At 46.4% G+C, this 22,031-nt stretch overlaps 1 protein-coding gene across 2 annotated transcripts; it reads left to right on the top strand.

The window, feature by feature from the left end:
- Positions 1-1,476: 1,476 nt before the first annotated feature.
- On the top strand, positions 1,477-21,788 carry LOC127466206 (acyl-CoA 6-desaturase-like). 2 transcript variants are annotated; one of them, XM_051776810.1, is made up of 13 exons: positions 1,477-1,981; positions 6,483-6,593; positions 7,950-8,147; positions 8,578-8,679; positions 9,650-9,775; positions 11,218-11,278; positions 11,571-11,647; positions 11,813-11,910; positions 12,774-12,870; positions 13,658-13,737; positions 14,555-14,680; positions 16,044-16,117; positions 20,787-21,788. In XM_051776810.1, the coding sequence occupies exons 1-12, from the start codon at positions 1,775-1,777 to the stop codon at positions 16,093-16,095; spliced, it is 1,335 nt and encodes a 444-aa protein (XP_051632770.1). In that variant the 5' UTR covers positions 1,477-1,774; the 3' UTR covers positions 16,096-16,117; positions 20,787-21,788. The 2 variants fall into 2 exon arrangements, with proteins under 2 accessions (XP_051632770.1, XP_051632769.1); XM_051776809.1 differs by lacking the exon at positions 20,787-21,788 and having other exon boundaries at positions 16,044-17,634.
- The last annotated feature ends 243 nt before the right edge of the window (positions 21,789-22,031 follow it).

Consider the following 22,031-nt stretch of genomic DNA (forward strand, 5'->3'; position numbering starts at 1 on the left):
CAAACCCTGGTGAATTCCTTCTCCTGCTCTGACCCAGACAGTGCCACTATAGAAAGGATTAATAACCCTTCCATTTATTCATGGAAAATAATCTCAAGAAAAGATCCCTATCTCCAGGAAAGCTGGGGGTCACACCTGCCTGGCCCTGGAAAGTGGTCACAGAAACTCTCAGATGTGAAAAAAGCAGCAGGGAAAGTGCTGTGAGTGGTTTCTGCTCTTGCACCACAACACCTTGTGTAACATAATGACAGGGATTGGATAGAATTAAGTGCCCCACGGCAAGGAAAAGATGGCATTGTCCCACCTGTTCATAAAATCATGGCCCTTGGCAAGCAAACTGGCTGAGATCAACCAGCTCTCTTTGACACAAGGAAGCTGTGAAGTCTGGCAGCCTTAGTGGCAGGATGGCAAAAATAGAGCAAAACAATGGTAATTTCAGGTAGAATTGCAACATCTTTTTAAGCCTGACAGTAAAAAGGGAGGTGAGAAGTCTGGGGGGAAAAAAGAGAGACAAAGGAAAAAAGGGGATAAAAAAAGGGATGAAAAAGCGAGATAAGTTTAAAAAGGGTCAAAATGTTTTAAAAGGTAAAAAAGGTTAAAAAAAAAGGGGAAGAGGGAAGAGGGGAAAGTGAGGGAAGGGGGGAAGAGGGGAAAGGAGGAAAAGGGGGAAGTGCGGGAAGGGGAGAAGGGATAAAGGGAGGAAGGAATGAAAAGAGGGGCAAAAGGGAGAAGGGGAAAAAGATAGGGAAAAGGGGAGGGAAAAGGAGAGAAGAAGGGGAGAAAGGAGGGAGAAATGGAGAAAGGGGAGGAATAGGGAAGGGGGGAAAAGGAGGGAAAAGGAAGGAAAAGAGGGGAGGGGGAGAAAAAGGGGATCGGGGGGGTAAGTGGGAAAGGGAGGGGAAAGGTAAATAAAAACAAAAGAAAAGAGGAAAAGAAAAAGGGGGAAAGGAAGAAACAAACCCCCCCCCCCAAAAAAAAAAAAAAAAAGAAAAAAGAAAAAGAGAAAAAAACGGGGGGAAAAAAAAAAGAGAAAAGGGGGGGGGCAGCTCTTGAAATCAGGAGTAAAAATCTCGAGGACACGAAGCCCAGAGCGAAGCGGAGGAGGAGGAGGCGAGGGGCTCCCTCCCGCCCCCGGCCCCGGGCGGGCGGTCCCGGCCCGCGGCCGCCCCGGCTTCGAAAGATCGGTCCGGGCCAATGGCCGGGAGCGGGAGGGCGGCGGGACGGCCGGGATTGGCGCTGGGGCTCGGCTGATCCCGCCGGGAAACCCGCCGGCACGGGCTGGGGGGGGATGCCGGAGGGGGGGAGGATGCCCTGGAAAGCGGGGGGGATGCCGGGGAAGGGGGTGGAAGGAGGATGTTGGAGGGGGGAGGATGTCGGGAGTGAGAGGATGCCCGGGAGGGAGGAGGTGGCGGGGGGGGACGGGGGGGGGGAGGAGGAGGATGCCCGAGGGGAGGGATGCGGGGGGGGGGGGGGGTGTTGGAAGGGGCCGAGCTTCCCACAAAACAGGGCTATGTGCGAGGAGAAAGTGCACCAGTGCGGGGACAGCCAGCCTAGGGGGCACTTCCGAGCAGGCAGAGAGATTCCAAGGGCTGGGAAGCGAGAGACAAAGAGAAGGGAGGACATGAGCGAAGGCGAAGGGGGAGAGCAGGGGATCAGCTGAGTCAAATCCCGCAAGGAAAGCCCTTCCCCTCCGGCGCATCCCTAAGAAGCGCAGGGACAGGTTCCCCCCACAACCTCACCCTTGGGGCAAGAAGACAAAGAACGGAGTGGCCCCATGGGGAAAGGGGGAGAGCAAGGGGGGGATTCGGGGGACCCGGCGGCGCAGATCCGCTTCTACACCTGGGAGGAGATCCAGAAGCACAACCTGAGGACGGACAAGTGGCTGGTGATAGATCGAAAGGTTTATAATATCACCAAGTGGGCAAACAGACACCCGGGGGGTCAGCGAGTGATCAGCCACTGCGCCGGCGAAGATGCCACGGTAAGGACCCCCCGCACCGACCCCCGCTGCTCTCCCGGCTCCAGCAGCATCCTCTGACAGCTCCTTCTCTCCCTGCTGGGTCTGAAGGGAGCCGGCTGCCTGCCTCTTCCCTCTCCCAGTCTCCCTACCACCTGCTGGACATCCAGCTCAGCCCTTTCGCTGCTTGGAGGAGCGAAAAGCTTGATCCAAATAGATGCAGCTCCCTGGAACCCTGGCAATCCGCAGCCCAGAGATTGCTCGGCTCTGCCTAAATCCTGCTAGTTTGCCTTTGTCTCGTTTGTGCTGTGCCTGGAGCTCTGAATCCAGGAGCAAAATGTCCCAAATCTTCCCCTTTCTGGTGTGTCTGACATGCAGAGTCACACAGCCAAGCACGGGAAGGGTTAAGGAGAGGCCAGGCTGTGTCTCAAAGTTGCTTCTGTGAGGAGGGTGAACTTGAGGCTTTAAAACAAGAAGCTTTTTGGTTTTTTTCCCCAGGAGCGAATTCTCTAGAGAATTTGGTTACAGGTTGCTACAGAAAAGAAAAAAAAAAAAAGCAAACCATTTGCTGCTGCTCTAGCTGCTCCTGTGATGGGTTCAGCCACCTCTCAGGTTTCAGCAACTTAAAAAACAAGAAGCCAAACCAAACCGAACCAAAAGAAAACCCCAACCTTGACAAAGGAACAAATTAGAAATAAATTGTTTGTTGTCTGGAGTTTCCCTCAAAACCACCTTCCTCAGAAGTGCATCCAGAGAGTGTTCTCTCCTCAGGGTACGTTAATAAAATCCAAACTGCCTCAGAGCTTTTCCCAAAATGTGCAGAGATCAAGCAGTAACATTAACTGTTGGTCTCCCACAGCTCCTGACACCTTAACAAGGAGGAGGTGTTACAAAATTATTTGGCAGAGCCACTAACCTTACCTTTCCATCAGTCTCCATTTCCCTGCATTTTGTGGTAATTTTTCCATTCTTTTCCTTGAAACACGGAGCCGCATTTTGGCATTCCTGTCCCTTTCCAGTAAATCCTCTGAATGAATAGCTTTCTCCCTCAAAAAGATGGGCCAGGTTTTACTTTCAACTGCTTAAACACAGAGCTGGTGAAACTGGAGGAATTTGACTCCTGTCCCCAAGAATTTAACTCCAATATCTCCATTAGAAACCAAAAGCATCAGCTTTTATATTTGTCTGGAATCCTTAAAAGGGAGGCTGAAATACAGGTTGGTGATTCTAGGATTGCTGATCCTCCTCCCACCTCCCCACCCACCTTCCCACCCTTCTTACATCTCATGCCATGAAGTCATGGTCTTAAAAATGCTCTGAAATTGTTAAATCACCACTCTGAGCCCTAAAGCAGGATTGGCATCAGTTTTCCAGCTTCCCTGTGGTGAATAATAGTTTAATGCCAAAAAAACCTCTCTCATTCAGAGTGAGAAAGACTTGGCCTTGACTCTGTTGAGGCTTTAGCTGGCAAGTTTTATTCTGTGTTGCAAGGTATCACAACTGGGAGAGTTTAGGAAGAGGAAAAGATAATGATAAAAATTCCCATGTTTACATCCCTACTTTGTGTACGGCTTCCATCTTTTTCAGATTCTCCTTAGCAACAAGTGTAATTGGCAGGGAGTGCCAGGACAAGGGGGAATGGCTTCATACTGACAGAGGGTGGTTTTAGGCTGAGATATTGGAAAGGAATTCTTCCCTCTGAGGATAGTGAGACCCTAGGATGGGTTTCTCAGTTAAGTTGTGGCTGCTCCATCCTTGGGGTGTTCAGGACAGGTTGGACAGGGCTTGGAGCATCCTGGGATAGTGGAAGGTGCCCCTGGGGGGATGGAATGAGATGATTTTTAAGGTTCCTTCCAACCCAAACCATTCTATGATTTTTAGGCCACACTTTAACACAACATATTAGTCTGGGACAACCTGGTCTGGTGTCACCCCATGCACAGAACAGGAAGGCAGGGACACCCTGCAGTATCTCTGTTTCAGGATGTTCAAGGACGTGAAAGAACATCCTTGTGCCGATGCTCTAAGCACTTCAAATGTCCATACCTCAATTATACAAAGCTTTTTTGCATCAAAAGCAGCAGGAATAAATCCCTCTTGCCCATATCCTGTAAGTCTCTTAAGCTTATTTGGTCAGTAGAACATAAAGCTGGGAGGTCAAGTGCCAATATCACACAGCACTTCCCAAAGACTATTTTTTGCCTTTTATTTTTTATCTCCTGTGGTACACAACTGAGGACAATCCCAAAATTCAGATACTGTCTAATATTCAGGACCTATTAGTAAAGGAGATACATGACATATAGCTAATAAAAACATTTCTTGTTGAGTAACATTGTGTTTTGACATCCACGTTTGCATTTCTGACCAGTTCCAACTCCTACCTTTCATCCCACCCAGAAAGAAGTGAACTATTCAGTTCAGGGGCAGAAAAAGGAAAAGGCCCTGGAAAAGGCATGACAGGGCATTTATAGGCATGTTTAGAAAACAGGCTACTGGCAAGGAAGCCACAGGTAGACAAAAATACCTTTTAGCTATATTAATACACCTAAATTAATACAACACACACCAGCAGGATCTCCAACACAGTGACAGGCAGTACCCAGTCAGACTTCCAAAGACTTTTTTTTCCCATTAGTTTAAATAATATTGAGTTGACATTCTTCTTACATGTTCACCCTCTTCCTCTTTACCCTTCTTCCCCTTTTTTTCACCCAAAATTGCACAGCCTTGCAGTAGGTACAGTCAGCTCTTCACTCCCCCATTCATTCTGCTCTTCTTTCCTCTTTTATACCATCTGAAAATTGTCCCAAAGAAGGGAACCAGCAACCAGAGTTAACATTTCAGTGATGTATTTGTGGGTCCAAGAGCAGAAAATGCTACAGTAACTGTTTACATATGTGTACATATATACACATATACACACAAATATTACCTCCCACAGCAAAATTTCTACGGTCAGAGTACTATTTCAAAGCTCAGTCCAAAGCCTTGGAATCAGGTGAAAGGTGCTGTTGCTTTTGGTGGACTTTGGGACCGAGGGCTTTTGATGGAGGTCAGCTCCCAGAAGGGTCAGCTTTCACTCTGCCCTTTCTGTTTAGAGCCAGGAGGGAGACCTAGTTGGTCTCTATAATTGTTAGGCAAGGGGACAAAGGTGGAAAGGCTGAAGCACAGTACTCCTGACTCCTGGTTTTAACTCTTTTTTTTCCATACTGGTGTTATCATTTCATGGAACTAATCTTCACAGCTCTCCTGGGTGAATTCCAAGAGTTAACTCTGTGCAATAAGGAAAGGGCAAGGACAGAATAAGGGGCTCTGATCTTGGTCAGCTTTTTGTCCCTAACACTGTGTTTGGGTTAAAATTTAAGCCTTGGCATGTGAAAGGAGGGGTGGGCAAGATCTCACTACTCACATCAAATATGCTCCCATCAGGCACCTGTAGGATACAGGTAGACAAAAACATATGGGAAGGGAAAGGAGTAGAAAAAAAGAAGAGTTGGTTAAACTCATGAATTCCAGGATCAAATCAACTCTACAAACAAGGCATTATTCTTCCATATTAGAAGAAACCTTGAAAATAAGTAAGAAAAATCATATTCCAGCTGGTTTCCTGCTTTTCCAGCCACAGGAGTATATAGGATGGGACTTATCTCACAGGTTTCATCAATATTGAGTTTCATTCCTCAATTAGATTCTGTTGCTGAAATTTAACAAACTATTTACGTCTATTAACAAGTATTACAGAGACTTCAGTGAAATGCACCCAACATTTCAGACATGCACTGAACAGAAAATACACAGTAGAAATGACAAGAAATCTTATCACATGTATTGATAACTATGATAATTTGAAGATTTCTAACCTGCTTAGCATGGTTGGGTTCCTCTCTAAGGCTTGCAGAACAGCCAATATAACTAGAATATGGTTCTAGAATGAAGAAGAGTTAAGGGAGCACTCAGTTACTCATCTTACAGAATAAAAAGAGAAAGGCAGGCTCCAAAATAAAAAGTCACCAAATTTCCTCAGCTGTTTTACTGCTGGGATCTACAGGATCTACACCCAGTAATATTTTTTGTATTTGGGGGTTTTTTTTGTATTTTTGGTATTTTTTGTATTTGCAGTTATGTCCAGGTTCAGTCACCACAGTCAACCCCTCCCCAGCATCAGACTTTCCAAGGGTATTTATATCCTAGTAGGGATTTGCACAAATTCCTCCCTACCTACCTTCTAAGGGAATTAACAGGGTTTAAGTATTTAGTTGCTTAGAAAACATTTCTTGAGGTGCCTTTCACCATATGGCTGAATAACTTCCCAGGTCTCACCATTCCCTTGAGAATAGGGAAGCAAATCCATTTTGGATTTAAGGTGGAATTAATGCAGTGATCACAGAGGTGGAGGTCACCTCCTGCCCCTCTTTCACAGGTACATGGGGAGCACAGCTGTTGGAGGTGGAAGGGAATGACACAGTGAATAGGAAGCACATTTTACTCCTGAATCTCACAGTAACTCCTGTTTCCACTCCAGGATGCATTTCAGGCTTTCCATATCAATCCCACCTTGGTGCAAAAGTTTCTCAAGCCATTGCTTATTGGAGAACTTGCTCCAGGGGAGCCCAGCCAGGACCGAGGTAAAAATGTGAGTATTTTTGTCTGATTTTTGGGTTCATGATGGGTATTCCCATCATTTTTAACTCTTGGGATGTTCTCCAGGTCGGAAGCAGGCAGACTGTAAAGGTGTCTTCACTACAGGCAGCTCCAGAGAGGGAGGAAAATTCTCAGTAACTAAACATCTCCACGTAGCAACACACACATCCCAGTATAGATTTAAATGTCTGTGGGAGTGGGGCGACAGGTTCAGACTGTCTGTGTAAGCCTTCCATTTGCCACAGAGCCACCAACAGCTGATTTCTAGGCTGGCCTGATCCCATCCTGAAGGGAAATGGGAACTGAGACATGTGGAGTGGGAAATGTGCAGCAGCTCTGGTGACTGGGGTCCCTTCTGCTGTTCCTTCTCTGGTGACAAGCTCTAAAACATGTCACCACTTGCCTGTTGTGGGGGAAGGAGAGGAGTAGGCAAAGAAGTCTGAATAGGCTTCCAGACAGGTGTTCACTACCTCAACAAGACCTAAATCTCTTTCCCTGTTTGCTCTGCAGCTCCCTTTGACACATTAATCCCAGGGAAATGCCTCTTTGAGACTCCAACTGGCTTATCCTGCTGAGCACAGTACCAGCAAAGCTCTGGGGAGCATATTGTGCCATGCATGGCATGAGCAGAGGTGACCCAGGTGTCTCATTTTGGTGGCTGTGCTAAGGAGAAGCAACCCACAAAGCACCTTTTCCACCCACTCACCGTCCCCAGGGCAGCTCTATCTCCCTGCCAGACTGTTCATCCATAATTCAGGCCCAGAGCGTGGCACGACTGGCTCCTGCCACGAAACCCAATCCTGCCCCGATGTTTGTGGCTGGCCATGATTATGACATATCTGTGTCACTCACAATAGAGGAGCCAGCACTGACCCCCAGTGACCCAGGAATGCTCCTCATGGACGAGTGCACGGCACTGTCCCACAGCTTGAATAGACAACCGTTGCGCCGATATTGGATGCTCATCATCAGAGCTCTGGAATTCTGCACAATAGCACTGGTTTCCCTCTTTCTCCAGCTTCTCTTTAGCACTTGGGAAGCTCATTCAGACAGGAGTCATCAGGTGATATGATTCTTGACATAGCCAGGTCGTGCTGCTGATCCACAGCAGGAGGCTTGAATTACTCTCCTGGCTCAAGGTGCAAAAGGTCAGGATGTGGGCTCAGATCAGCCAGGATGTTTATTCATAGGGAAGTACTGTGAAAAGCTGTAATACAGGGTGAATATGGAGGCAGGTCCTTTACTTCTGGAGTAGCCAACCAATGCAGGGTCCTTAGCATGGAATTCATCCTTCAGCTCATTCAGATTCACTGAAAAGCCTCACACTGCTCTTGCCTGTCTCTTGCAGTCTCAGCTGGTGGAGGATTTCCGGACCCTGAGGAAGACTGCAGAGGACATGAACTTGTTCAGAGCAAGTCCTTTGTTCTTCTCTCTTTACTTGGGCCACATAATTGCAATGGAAGTGCTGGCCTGGCTGATGGTTTCATACTTTGGTACTGGCTGGATCACAACCCTCATCCTGGCCTGCATCCTTACGACTTCCCAGGTGAGAATTTGTAGGGATGGAGCACACTGGCTGCACAAATCACTCAGGAGAAGGACAGTGTGTGCTGAACTTTTCTTATTACATTATTGATCAGTGCAAAACAGTCATACCAGTGAAAAATACTCACAACTTACCTGCCGCTGTGGTGCCTCCTGATTGTGGCTCACACATTTTTCTCACCTTTTTCTCTTTTCCTTCCACATCTTGGTGGATTTGGCAGTGTCACTATTATGGTTGGATTCATGATCTTAAGGGTCTTTTCCAATCTGAATGAGTCCATAATTAAATGTTCTCCTCCAGAGATCTTCACCTTCTCACTCAGTTAATTCCCTCCTTCCTCACACTCACAACGTGCTTTCTGTCTCTGTTTCTTCATGCTTCACTCTGATTCCAAACAGCTTCCTAACTATTTGATTTCCCTTCATCCCAGGCCCAGGCAGGGTGGCTGCAACATGATTTTGGACACCTGTCTGTCTTTAAAAAATCTTCCTGGAACCACATTGTCCACAAGTTTGTCATTGGACACCTGAAGGTAAAGGACACTATGGAACCAGGGCTCTCTAGAAACACCTGTGGGTCACTTTGGCTGTGTCAGGGTAGGAAAGGGCAGCTCTAAACTTTCCCAAAGTGAGCAGAAGCATAAGGAACTTTGTGACCACCATTGCACATGGAGCTGTTGTGCAGAAGAGACAAGAGATTGTATTCATAGCTGATTCAGTAATTCCAAAAGTTCCAGTGGAATCACTCTAATTTATATCAGCTGAGGACAAAGCTTAATAATTTTTTACATCCATATTTTTGCCACGCACTCCAATAAGGAATAATATCTTTCAAACATCCCATCCTGCTACATGCCACCCATTCAAGATGCCTTCAGGACTTCTGTCCTGGGTAAAGTCCAGTGCAATCCAGGCATTTCATCCATGTGCAGCAGGAACCATTCTCCCAAACCCACTCTGTGCCTCACAGGCAGAGAAGGGAAACAAGAATAATAACTGGCAAGGCAGCAAGAGTGTTTAGTGGTGAATTTGGTTAGTGTTAATCAGTGGTTGGATTTGATGATTTTACAGGACCTAAATGATTCTATCCATCCCTGGAAGTGTACAAGGCCAGGTTGGACAGGGCTTGGAGCAACCTGCTTTAGTGGAAGGTGTCCCAGCCCATGGCAGGGGGTTGGAATGGGATGGTCTTTAAGGTGTCTTCCGACCCAAACCATTCTGTGTGGGAAGACATGGTGACATGTAACTCACTGAGAGTGTATTTATTCCCTGCCTTTCAACATGGATGATCCTTAGTGAGGGTGAACCATCCCTCTGGAAACAGCAGTCTCATATCAACCAACAGCTCAACCACTCCCTGCTTGTTGCTATTTCAAAAGCAAATAACATTTTGGCCATGATCTGAGTTGCACCAGTTTAGTTTATAGGAATGATTGGGTAATCCTACCTTTAGAGGAGCCGGAGCTTCCCATGGATGAATCCCTTGTCCTTGTGTCTGCCCAGGGTGCCTCTGCAAACTGGTGGAACCACCGTCACTTCCAACACCACGCCAAGCCCAACATATTCAAGAAGGACCCAGATGTGAACATGCTGCATGTTTTTGTCCTTGGAGATACACAGCCTGTTGAGGTAAGAGAAAGTGGATAAAGCATGGAAAACTACTGTCCTAAAAGGGCTTCAGGCAATGATTGCGCAAATCCAGGAGTTGGCTCCTGTTGGTAGACATGACTTGCACAGTCAAGACTTCCTGGAATGCTAGAAAGGAAATATTTAATCCCAGGATTTCATCTGGCTACATTGTCTGACGGGAGTTTGGCCATCGCACCCTCCCCAACGCCTGGGCTGAAGAGCAGGGTTGACTAATAATTCCCTATCCATCTCCTGTGCTGACCACGGGAGAAAGTGTTTTGGGGTAGCTTGGGGAAAACAACGCAGATGGGGTTGGAAAGAGAGCAGAAAGCCCTCAAAGGCAACTTCATCCTGCTGGCTTGAATATCAGCGTGAGGGGGAAATTGTGTTCCTCAGTCCTTCATCAAGATTATTTCAAAACTGATCTTCCACTTCCATAGCAAATATCTTCCAGCATTAGTCAATCCAGCTGTGTCCCAGATGATCTGCACAAGGTCTTCTCCACAGAAGCAGTTGAGGGGATATTGCTTGCATAAGAATATTTTCTCATTTTTTTACATTAACTGACATGCTGCACATGAATGAACAGGGTATATTAAGTGATTTTTAATTCAATCTGTCCCCCTAGAGCCAAAATATTTACTGTCTACTTATAAAAACCTACGCAAAGACTTATACCTTGTACCACCCTTTGTCTTTTTCACAATGGAACAAGGATTTCTAGTTTACAAACAAAAAAACCTGAAGAAAATAAACAAACAGGCACCTGCAGCCAAGACCATACGGGGAAATACAACATTAAAAATGGTTTCTCAGCCAGCTTTTATACTATTGAGAAAGTAACTCCAGAGATGTATAGGGGACACAGATACTGGTATATGGTCATTGGGAAGTTGCTGTGCTGGGAACAATAATGCAAGTTTACAGCAATCCACGTTCTCCAGGGTCCTGGTGGGAGCAATCCTGGAGCTCAAAAAAGACATTTCTGTACAGCTTTAGATATTTCACTGTGGAGGTGAGGTTTGGAGACTTGGTGCTTCAGTTTTGCATGGAAAACTACACAAGGATCGTTGCCTTGCACAGACATTCCGTGTAGTGACTTCCAAAAAGTCAGGCTTTATGCCTATCACATTTATATCAGGAATGATGGAGGTGCTGGCGGATTTTATCATGGCCACAGGCATGGCAGAAGTGCATTAAAATGCCATCAGGCTTTCAAGGAAATAGAAATTACCTGAAGATCAAACCAGGAGGCTTTATAAATGAGTTTACACCCAACACAATTACAAAGTCATGATATTTAATCATCCCAAAACACTTCTTAGCTGTTGGTGGGAATTCAGTCAAAACTCTGCAGCCAGTAAATAAAGCATTGCAGAGACTCTGCTCCTACCTGTGAGTGGCACAATCCAAGGCTGAGCTTTCTCCTCTGTGTCCTGCAGTACGGCAAGAAGAAGCTGAAGTACCTGCCTTACAACCACCAGCACGAGTACTTCTTCTTCAGTGAGTATCTGCCCTCTACTTTTCCCTTTTCCTGGAATGCCAGTTGACCCTTCCAGCCCTTACTGTGTCAGCAGAGCAACTCCTTAAATCTCAGGCATCCCACCCTTCCTCAGGACTACTGTGCAGGCCCCCAAGTCAGGACTGGGAGTAACCTCCATGGGAGATGCTCCATGGAAAAAAACCAAAAACCATGTTCCCGGTTCCCTGGGACCAGTCCCAAATCACCAGCTTCCTCATATCACACACCTTCCCCACTCCTCTGATGGCCAAAATATTTCCCTTTGCTTTGCAGTCTTCCCACCTCTGCTCATCCCTGTGTATTTCCAAATCCAAATCATCTCGACCATGATCAGGCACAGGTTCTGGGCGGTGAGTGAAACGTTCCCTCCATCCTTGTGGGGTCTGGCTGTTCCATAGGAGATCACCCTGGAGCAGCGAGGGAGGGATGGATTACCCAGTGTCCCCAGCATCACCAGCAAGGACATGTTATCCCAGATGGGCAAAGGGATGCCTGATGTCTTCTCTCTTCCCTAGGACCTCGCCTGGGCCATCAGCTACTATCTGCGCTACTTCATCACATACATCCCATTCTACGGCCTCCTGGGATCCCTGTGTCTCCTCACGTTTGTCAGGTAGGAGATAAAGGGCACCCCTACTGCTCTCCCCTCCTTCCAGTGCCAGAGAAGTCCAGTCTCAGCTCTGCTCTGCCCTTTTTTAGATTCCTTGCTGTGTGTTATCTTGGCTACTCCCACTGCTTCACTTCCCTCTTACCATCTCCCAATCCCACTCCCTGCAGCACAGATGGTTCTGATGCTCAGCATCTCCCCCTGCACTGTGATGGTCCAGCCAGGATTCTCCTTGCTTTCCTCATTCCCTGTTCACATACACTGTCCAATCCCAACATATTTATGTGTTTTTTCCACTTTGGTCATGGCTGGATGCTTCCAGGGTGCTCAGGCCACCCTTTCCCTGAGGTAATTCTGTATCTGCCTCCAGCCTGAAATCAAGCTGAAAAACTTATCTCAACTGACCCATTACTTCCAAAATTTTTGATCAAGCTCAAAGTGCAAGAAAAAAAAGCAAAATTGCAGAAAACAAGCCTAAAGACTTAAACAAGACTGGTGAACATCCTAGAACAAGGATGAGTCCAGGCAATACCTTGTCAACATACATCTAAATGTCAGTATAGATTAATGTATCTACAATAAAGTTACAATAAAGTAACTTCTTGGTTAAAGGGAATAGAAAGTGCATTTATGCAGACTGTTGTACAGGTGCTAAAAATACCATTTTATACCATAAGCAGTAAAAAAGCCACTCTAAATAAAGAAGCCTGAGGCAAAGTTGAGACTTTGACTGGTTCTGAGAGAGCAATTTATTTCAATACCTCAGAGAAATATCCTTCTCACAGGTTGTGTCTCCTGATGCTTCCTGTAAACCCCACCTGGTGTCCCCACCTATGTATCAATTGTCATGATTTCTCCTGGTTTTGAAGGTTTCTGGAGAGTCACTGGTTCGTGTGGGTCACCCAGATGAATCACATTCCAATGGAAATCGATTCCGAGAAGCACAGAGACTGGCTGAGCTCTCAGGTAACTGGGAGGGGAAAGGACACCCCAAACTCCCCCCAAAATGGAGTTTACTCCAAGACTGGGTTACCACTACCCCCATGTAGTGTAGGGCGTCTGCCCATGACCCCTCCCATAAAGATGTTCTTCCCAGAGCCTGCCCTGCTGGGTCGAGATATGAAAGTCCAAAATTTTGGAATTAATGTAATCAAAAGGTTCCCTCAGATTGAGGCAATATCAGGTTAAAGAAGTATGATTTGGCTTTTCTGTGTGCTGAATTTTGGCACATAGATACAAATAGTAGAGACCCAGTGAAAGTCAGAGCTGGAGGGAGAGCTCGGCATAGCCAGTTCAGAGTGCAAGAGGATTTTAAGAAAGAATATTTAATTTTACAATCATTAATAGCAAGAATAGCTAAGAAATATTGTCAGAATACTCAGACCTTGCACTTAAGGCAAACTGGGAATTAACTAGACAGGATGGAAAAGCAGGCTTTGTGTCCATGCATTTTTCCTGCCCCATTTTTCACATTGGTACTGTTGTCAACCATCTGATTTTTACTGGGAGAGGCTGAGATTTAGGAGCCTGGGTTTGGATTGCCACATCACTTTACCACCAGTCAAACCCACGGACTTTGACTTACTTCAAGTTTACTCGACAGTAAGCTCTGAAGGAGGATTAAAGCTCCCCTTTCTGCACCCAGGTGGCCCCACCATGGCAGTGTCTGCACTCTGACAGCTCAGGCAAGAGGAGCTTTGGTCTGATTTTGGGGTAAGATGTCGCTAATCCTCACCTTTTCTTGCCCTCACAGATGGCAGCCACCTGCAACATCGAGCAGTCCTTCTTCAACGACTGGTTCACCGGGCACCTGAATTTCCAAATCGAGCACCAGTGAGTACAGACCCAGCATCACTTGGCCTTGCTACCAAATACTTCAGCTTTCACCCTCTCAATTCTACTTTGGGGTTTATTTAGGAGTTATGATTATGATTATGAGCTGTGGGCTCAAATCCTAAGCAAACTACTTGAACTTGAGTATCCATATCAGGAATCTGCTCTCTCCTAAAGCACTCCAGTGTTTTATAGTGTGTGGGACTGTATGGGCTGCTGGGCACCAGGTTCCAGAAAAGATGTTAAAACTAGGGCCATATGGGCAGTCTGTTGCCAGTGACAACATGAAATGTAAAAGAGATGGCTTTTAGGGTGAAGCTTTAGGTTTGGAAGTCAGCTTAGGAAACGTCTGTTAAACAGCACTGGGCAAGGTGCCCCCAAATCCTTCTTTACCTGTGTCTCTTCCATGAGCTTCCAGGAAGTGGGAAAGGGGTTACTGGGGCTAAAATTTGGCAAGAAACAATTATTCCCAAAGGAAATGGGCAGCCATGAGAGCAGACTGAGGCTGTTCCCTCCCTCCTGCTGCCCTCATATGGCACTTGTAGCATCCCCTCTTGCACAGACTGACTTTCATTGTGTCCTGAACGCAGCTTTGCTTTGAGGCACAGCAGGAGAATCAGTTTTCACAACCTCCTTGAAACAGAGGGCTGAAAAGCATGGATGTGTCTGTGCCTCTCTTCCTTTTTCTGCTTGTGCAGCTTGAGGAGGAGGAGGACTAGTAATGAGCCCCCTGAGGATGTAGACAGAGATGCCCATCCCTTGGGGTTTGTCTCCAGGGTTTTCTCAGGTTTGTTTTTTCTCTCTCTCTCTATTCCAGCCTGTTTCCAACAATGCCACGGCACAATTTCTGGAAGGTGAAGCCTTTGGTGAAGTCATTATGTGCCAAGTATGGAGTCCAATATGAGGAGAAGCCTCTTGGGAAAGCATTTGTAGACATTGTTGGGTAAGGTCCTTCTGGTATCACCTGCAGCTGCAGTTCATGGTTACAGGGACATCCTGTATTTTCTAGCACAGAGAATTCAGAACACTCTAGACCCTTCAGAAATACCATGTCAATGTGTTGTTGCTATCAAAATACCAAACACACAACATTTAGATGGGTACTAACCCGATTGTGGCGCTTGGGGACATGGTTTAGTGGTGGTTCAGCAGTGCTGGGAGCCTTGATGATCTTAGAGGGCTTTTCCAACCTTAATGATTCTGTGATCTATCAGGGACCTTTTTTTATAACACTCTTTTTGAAATGCTGCTCTGGCAGCTGGTGATTCTTGGTTTTGGGAGCTGGCAGCAGATCTCCAGGCTGAAAAGTGAGATGAATCAAAGGGGGATGAGTCAGGTTACAGCCCGTGCTGCGTCCCATGTGAGCTCTGCCAGCAGCAACAGGCTGTTCCCCACAGGCAGAGCTGGAGACGAGTCTAATAGTCCTTGTCAGCAGTCCCTGTGTTAATGTTTCTGTCTCAGTTTCTCCAAGGGGAATAATTTATGACAGGGAACATGAGAATGCATCCTGCAGTCCAGGGATCTCCTGCACAAACCACTCTAAGCAAAGGCAAATTAAAGTGGGTTGGCCACAACGTGCAGAAGAGCTGAAAACTGGCTCAAAACCTGCTTTTGTCCCCAGACACAGTGAGGTGATACCCTGCACCCCACCACATGATCCCCACAGGACCACAAATAACACAGAGGGCATCGGGGGAAGTTCTTGCTCGCTCCAGCTCTTCTTGCTGTATCTGTTGTCCCGAAGAAAGACATTTGGTGTCCTAAGGATTCATATTCTGGTGTCCTAAAGGCTTCAGGACCTTTGCTCTGGAAACAGGCTGGGAGAGCTGAGGTTAACAGCCTGGAGAATAGAAGGCTCCAGGCTTCATAAAGTCTTAAGAGCCCCTTCCAGTGCCTTAAAAGGGCTCCAGGAGAGTTGGGAAGGGACTTTGGACAAGGGATGGAGTGACAGGACAAGGGGATATGGCTTCCCACTGCCAGAGGACAGGTTAAATGGCATATTGGGAAGGAATTCTTGGCTGTGAGGGTGGTTAGGCCGTGGCACAGGTTGCCCAGAGAAGCTGTGGCTGCCCCATCCCTGGAAGTGTTCAAGGCCAGGTTGGATGGGGCTTGGAGCAACCTGGTCTAGTGGAAGGTGTCCCTGCCCAGGGCAGCAGGGTGGAACTGGATGGTCTTTAAGGTCCCTTCCAACCCAAACCATTCTGTGATTCATATTAAAATTCAGTAACAGGCTTCTTCATAGGAAAAAACCCAACAAGGACAAGATTCACAACCCAAACAAACTTGTCTTCATTTTCTTCCCACAGGTCCCTGAAGAAATCTGGTGACCTCTGGCTGGATGCTTATCTCCATAAGTGAACATGAGTCTTACTGGGGAGGTGTGAGTGACTGGGAGGGATGGGAGGGAGCGGGGGGGAATCACACTTGTGTCTTTTACTCTCAGATCTCAGTCTGTATCTACACGCATGGTTGGAGGGGACTTTCTTGTCTTGTCAGCTGCTTCTGGTGCAGGCTCAGGCCACCTGTTGAACCCAGACAGATTTAAAATGTGCTTCAGAGGATGAAAAGCGATGCCAGTATTGCATGAAACAGAAGGTTGGGAGAGGATGATGAGGAATGTTTAAAAAAGGGGCATTAATATCCGACCTTGACCTTCTTTTTCACGAGATCCATTCTAATTCTGCCTAAACCACACAAGCCCTGATTCACACATGAGTTTTTAGGCCTCAGAGAGTGTTTGCAATCTGAGGACACCCCAGTCAGCTCATGCCTCTTTCCCATGTTTGTGTAAAAGAGGAATTACCTCCCACAGGACCGGCAGGTGCTGGACTGTGCTGGGGCTTCCAGCCCTGCCCAGAGCCCAGCTCCCTCCTTTCCCTCCCTCCTTTCCTTCTCTAATCATAGCATCCCTTTAGCCCAAGCTGTGACACTGATCCTGCACAACTAACCCCTAACCGTATTTTTAGCATCAGCCTCTATTTCCAGGGGTCTGTAGAAGATTTTTGGGCTTAAACAGCCCAAACTCTCCTTTAGGAGAGGGTCTGTTTTCTCTTTAATGAGCAGCAGGTCTGGCAGAGCATTATGGCTGTCAGGAAATGACACAAAAGACCAAAAGAAGTCACATAAGCAAAACTTGCTAATTGCTCATCAGTGCCCCAGAGGAGCCACAAATGGTCTTTTCACCATCCTGGGCTGCAGAAGCACAGGGTTCTGCCTGTCTGCACATGCCTGGCAGGCACCAAAGTGCTTGTCAGAGGCCAGGAGCCATGGCACTGTTCACTCTTCCCTTGGGAACAAGCAGAGATGAAAAGGAGTTCTCCCTGTGAAAGGACGAGCTGCACAAACATTCAATCCCAACCCTTCTGGAATCAGGACTGACCGGGCTGTGCTCATGATCTGAAACCTTCTGGAGAACCCTCTCCCGGGTTGTCTAAAACTCAGTTTTCTGCTCAACACCTAATTACCAAAATCCACTGATGGTTTATCAGGAGATGTGGTTGAACAGCATCCAGCTGCTTCTGTAACAGGCAACCTGATCCCAGATAAATCAAGGGCTTTAGATCAGGTGTAATCCAACAGAAAGGACACACCTTTTGGGTTATGACAAAGGGCCATGGTTTCAAAAGCAGCCTCCAGCTCCCAGAGCCATCTCAGTGCTCACTGGAAACACACAGGAGGGAGACTCTGGTTACTGTTCATGCCTCATTACTTCCTTCAGCTCTGAAACTGGATCTTCTCTATCAAATCCTTGAATTCCAACAGCATCCCACAGAACCAGCAAGGTGCTTCATGAGCAGAGACAACTCTGGGACTGTGGCCAGCATTCAAAAAAAAAAAATGTACTCCCACCCCGCTGCCTTCTTTGGAAAATAAAATGAGATTCTATCTTCGCTTACAGATGGGAAATTCAGCATCGGGATTGCAACTTGAGCTACCTAGCAGTACTTAGAGTTTATAAAGGGCTTGTTCTGGTGTTCTTGGCCACCTGAATATCACTAGGAATGTTTAGGATGAAAAACTTCTGTCTCCAGGGCACCTGAAGCTCAAACAGACTTGGAGCAAACTGATTTCTAATATTGTAAACAACAACATCCTTCTGGGTGCTGTAATTTCCCAGACAGGTAGTAACAAGCTAGTCTGGAATCGTGGCTAACCTCATTAAAACTGCCTTAATATGTGCATCCCTTCCTGACTCCTTGAATGTATCTCCCTGTCTGTGCCACCACAAGCCCACAGTTGGATCAGCAGTGCAAGCTTTGAAATATTCAGCTTATTCTTCTGACAGCCCACATTTTTTGTCACCTCTCCAGTTCTTATTTCCAGAGCAAATATTTTCCTCCTTAGCCCTGTTCCCTCTTCTCTTCTTGGGAAACTGTTTGCTTTGTAGCACCTATAGAAACTGCTCAAAGCTTGGCCTAGGTAAATAGTTCTGCTTTAGCAGCTTGGCTTTCCTGGGGGCCACTGATCAGTTGACTGGAAGAACTGGTTTTCTGCTAAAAACTCAACACAAGAGCCTGGTCTGGCCTAACAGGAGGCAGCAGCTGATGATGGTGGTGGCTAAAGGAACTTGAAAGATTCAAGGAGAGCAATGATCTGCAGAAGGAAAGACCAGCTCTCAGGCAACATTTTTTCCCCAAAACCTTGGTAAAAGGGAAGCAGGGAGGACAGGATTGATCTTGAGATTCAGCCTCATGAAAAATTCCTTTTCATGAAAAAAAAAATGTTCAGTTGCTCAAATCCAGAAATAAAACCTGTGCACTGGTGGAGTCAGAGCTGATTTCCAAGTGTCATGGATGGGCCTTGCTCTTGCAAAAGAAAAAGGTCTGTTCTCAAAAAAACAGGGCACCAGCCTTCTGTAAATAGCTGGGCATTTATCTTCTTAATTGAATTTTTATGTCCTAAAAGTTTGTCTGCTGAAAATACAAGATACTGGTAACTTTATTCAGACAAAGCCTCTCTGGCTCATATGATCTTTTCCCCCTCCCTCCAAAAAATCCAGCACTCTGTGTTGGAATTCAAGGTATTTCTTAAGTGCCTTGATGCCTTGTTGACTCCCCATCCCTGGAAGTGTTCCAGGCCAGGTTGGACAGGGCTTGGAGCAACCTGTTCCCATGGAAAGTGTCCCTGCCCATGGCAGGGGGTTGGAACTGGATGATATTTAAGATCCCTTCCAACTCAAACCATTCTGGGATTCTATAAATTCTTCATCCTTTAACTAGAGCAGGTCAAACAGATCCCTGACAAAGAGCCCTGGAAGTCTGGCTCAGTTTGTTTTATTATCAGTGTAAGTAGCATCAAAATAAAATTAGGTTTACAGGAGATATTCCTGAAGTTTCAGTAGAACTGCAAACATAGATGGATATAAACTTCACATCATGAGCTTGCTTGGCATTGTCTCTGTCTCCTAGGCAAAACCTAGGCAAAAGGCAGCAACCAGTAAGACACAAACATCCCTTGCAGGTTAAAATTTGACATTAAAATGATTGAAACTCAGAATTTAAACAGAGTTTTGCCCGGATTTCTGAGGACTCTAATTCGTTTCTCTGAAAATAATGAGTTGAAGTCTTGTTCGCTTTCTTTCTTGATAAAGGTCATTCATTTGCACTGTAATGACAAACATGGAAAAAAAAATCAGTAAGACATGCTGGGAGCCTGCCAGGGGTTATTGAACCCAGCTGCACCACATCACTGGCACATGGCAACGGGGAGAGGCCATGAGCTGGAAACACAAAGCTGGTTTCAGGGCAGATAATCGAGGGAAGGGCTGGGTTTGCTTCTCCTCACACATTTCTTAGGGTAGGAGTAGGAGGAGATGGAAGCCCAGGAAGGTTAAGGAAAGGCAGGGAATGGCATAAACTGCAGCAAAGAGAAGCCTCTGGGCAGGAGAGAGATGGGCATGTGCTTTGTGAGGACAAGGACAGGGATGGGAGAAATTTGGGAAGGTAAGGGCTGGGGAGGGATGCATGAGAGCGGGAGGAAAATCACCAAGGGGGTGAAAGGAGAGAAGAAAAAGCAACTTGGAATCAGGTGTCCCATGTTCTCCCAACTCCAGGTGTCTGCCTGGAGAACTGTGCTGGAGAAGGAGACAAGGCAGGGCAGAGCTTGGGCTCAGAGGAGAGACAGGGGCTGGTGACATCCCTAAACACCTCATGGTGAGCTGGATCTCACATGAGCTCCCCTCACCCAGCTCTGAGAGCAGGGACTGACTAGAAATGGGAATTAAGGGACTTGCACTGGGGTTTTCCTTTTAAGCATGGATTTGAGGAATCTAGATCCCAACTGCTCACTGAAATAGGGCTTGGGAGGTTCAGAGCCTCATCTGGACCCATCTCCAGGCACCATCTGGGCACTCTGGCTGGATTTGAGGTCTTTGTTAGGGCAAAGACAACCTTTTCCTTCTGTCACAAGCTGCCATGTCCTAGCCATGGCCTCTCCTAGTAGATGCTTTCCTAAGAAAGCCTTCCTAACAAAGCCCTAACATTCCCAATGTTAAAAGAGCAAACCCACATTCCTTATTAGGACAGGTCCTGATTTTTTCATTCTTTAAAAATTTCAGTAACTCAAAAAGAACAATTTTTTTCTTGTGTACTCTGCAACTCAATAAAATCATAACTATTTGTTGACCATAAAAATGCTTTATGTGGTTTTTCCAGGCACATCCAGAGTCACTGGAGTGCTCAGGGAATCTGCTTCCTCTTGGAGTACCTTCTGCCATACAAACCCCCTAGCAGGTGGCATGGAGATGCCAACTAAGGAAGGTGGGACATTTATAGGGCAGGAATGTCACCATCCAGGTTTTGCTCTGAGATCAAGAACTTATGATGTTCAAATTCAGAGCTTTGAAAGGGTCAGGGCAAGATTTGGCATAAAGGGGGATTCAAGCCTGAATTTCAGATTTAATCTTGTAACTGCTGTTTTTATCAATTTAAAATCAGACCCCAAACCAAGAACACTGTGGAAGCAAACTCTGAAAAAGGGTTTGGGATCAGACTTGCTGATTATGGTTTCTCTTGGTTTTTCTAACTCTTTTGTTTTGTTTTTTTTTACAGAGCTGGTGATTGTGGAAAGTCCTTTTTGCACTTCACATGGTGAATTTAGGGAAATTACTTTTATAGCATGGATAGGTTTCTTTATCAGCCTTCACACAGCTCAGGAACAATGGTGCTGCTTTCCCTCATCCTGGGAATAAGCACCAAAGGAAAGGAGACCTTCCTGTCAAAGATTTGCCTGGCCATCCAAACTCAGCCTCCAGACTGTTCGGGGAGGCAACCGAGAACCAAATTGTTGTGAAAACTTCATAGAAGCATTTTACAGTTTTCTAAAAGTCAATTTTCTGCCCATTCATGGCTCATCCAGGGCTATGGTGAGCAGCTTTTCTAATTCACAGCTTGGATCCAGTGCTTTGGTCAGCCTGAGGTCAACACCATCAGTGGGTTTTACGTCAAACACCATTTGAGGACAAGGCCATCAGTGGACTTGAGGTCAGCCCAGAGGCTTTAGGAGAACTGGGAGACTGTTGGTTTTTCCAAATAACCCCATTTAGACTTCAATCATCAGCTGGAGCAGCATGAGAGCCTGAGGCTGTGAGTGGGAAGCACAGAGGCTGCCCCAGTCACGAGACTAAATGATGGTTGGGGAAGGCCAGACTGGGCTTATCTGCCACCTTAAATCAATACTACAGCTTTACCAGAGTACACAGGAATTGCTCCATAGGTAAACCAGAGAGCAGGTCCTGTGAGCAGTCAAACCAGAAAATGACCCTACTTGCCCCATTTTTGGGACTTTTATTTAATCCTAGAATAAACATGTTCCCCTAATACAAACACAGGGAGCTGTTACACAAAAATAAACTGTTACAAATCAATAAAGACTTGGCTTTCTTCCCTGGGAGTACAGCTGTTCCCAGGATGGCTGAGCATCCCAGGACAACATGGCTTCAACCTCCAAGCATTCCAAAGGAAGATGGCTCAAAAGGGACCAAGGACCTGGAAGTTCTGGGATCACATTCTGGATTAAGATGCCTACACTAAAACACTCTCTGCTTTTCCACAGGGCTTGTATCTCTGCTGGGAATCTTCAGGTATTAGCTGAAATGCGGAAAGACAGACAGTTTTCCAAGTTTTATCTTCCACGAGTTTAGACTTAGCCTATCCAAAGGTCAGCCCATTGTTCAGCTGAGAATTGGGAAGCCATTCTGCCCCTGTGAACCCAGTACACCTGGCTGGGTGATTTTTGTACTTAATTTATCTGGTTTTAAGCTGTGAAAGACTAAAACTTCCACAGGTTACTTGAAA

This window comes from Manacus candei, unplaced genomic scaffold (assembly GCF_025592945.1).
Source record: "Manacus candei isolate 608988 ecotype Guabito, Panama unplaced genomic scaffold, ASM2559294v1 h1tg000009l, whole genome shotgun sequence".
In the NCBI taxonomy this organism is placed as follows: Eukaryota; Metazoa; Chordata; class Aves; order Passeriformes; family Pipridae; genus Manacus; species Manacus candei.

Excerpts from the sequence above, each read along its gene's own strand:
- LOC127466206 (XM_051776810.1), top strand. The coding sequence starts at position 1,775 with ATGGGGAAAGGGGGAGAGCAAGGGGGGGATTCGGGGGACCCGGCGGCG. Across the intron at positions 12,871-13,657 it reads GAGACTGGCTGAGCTCTCAG|ATGGCAGCCACCTGCAACAT; the intron begins GTAACTGGGAGG and ends TTGCCCTCACAG. Across the intron at positions 14,681-16,043 it reads GCATTTGTAGACATTGTTGG|GTCCCTGAAGAAATCTGGTG; the intron begins GTAAGGTCCTTC and ends TTCTTCCCACAG.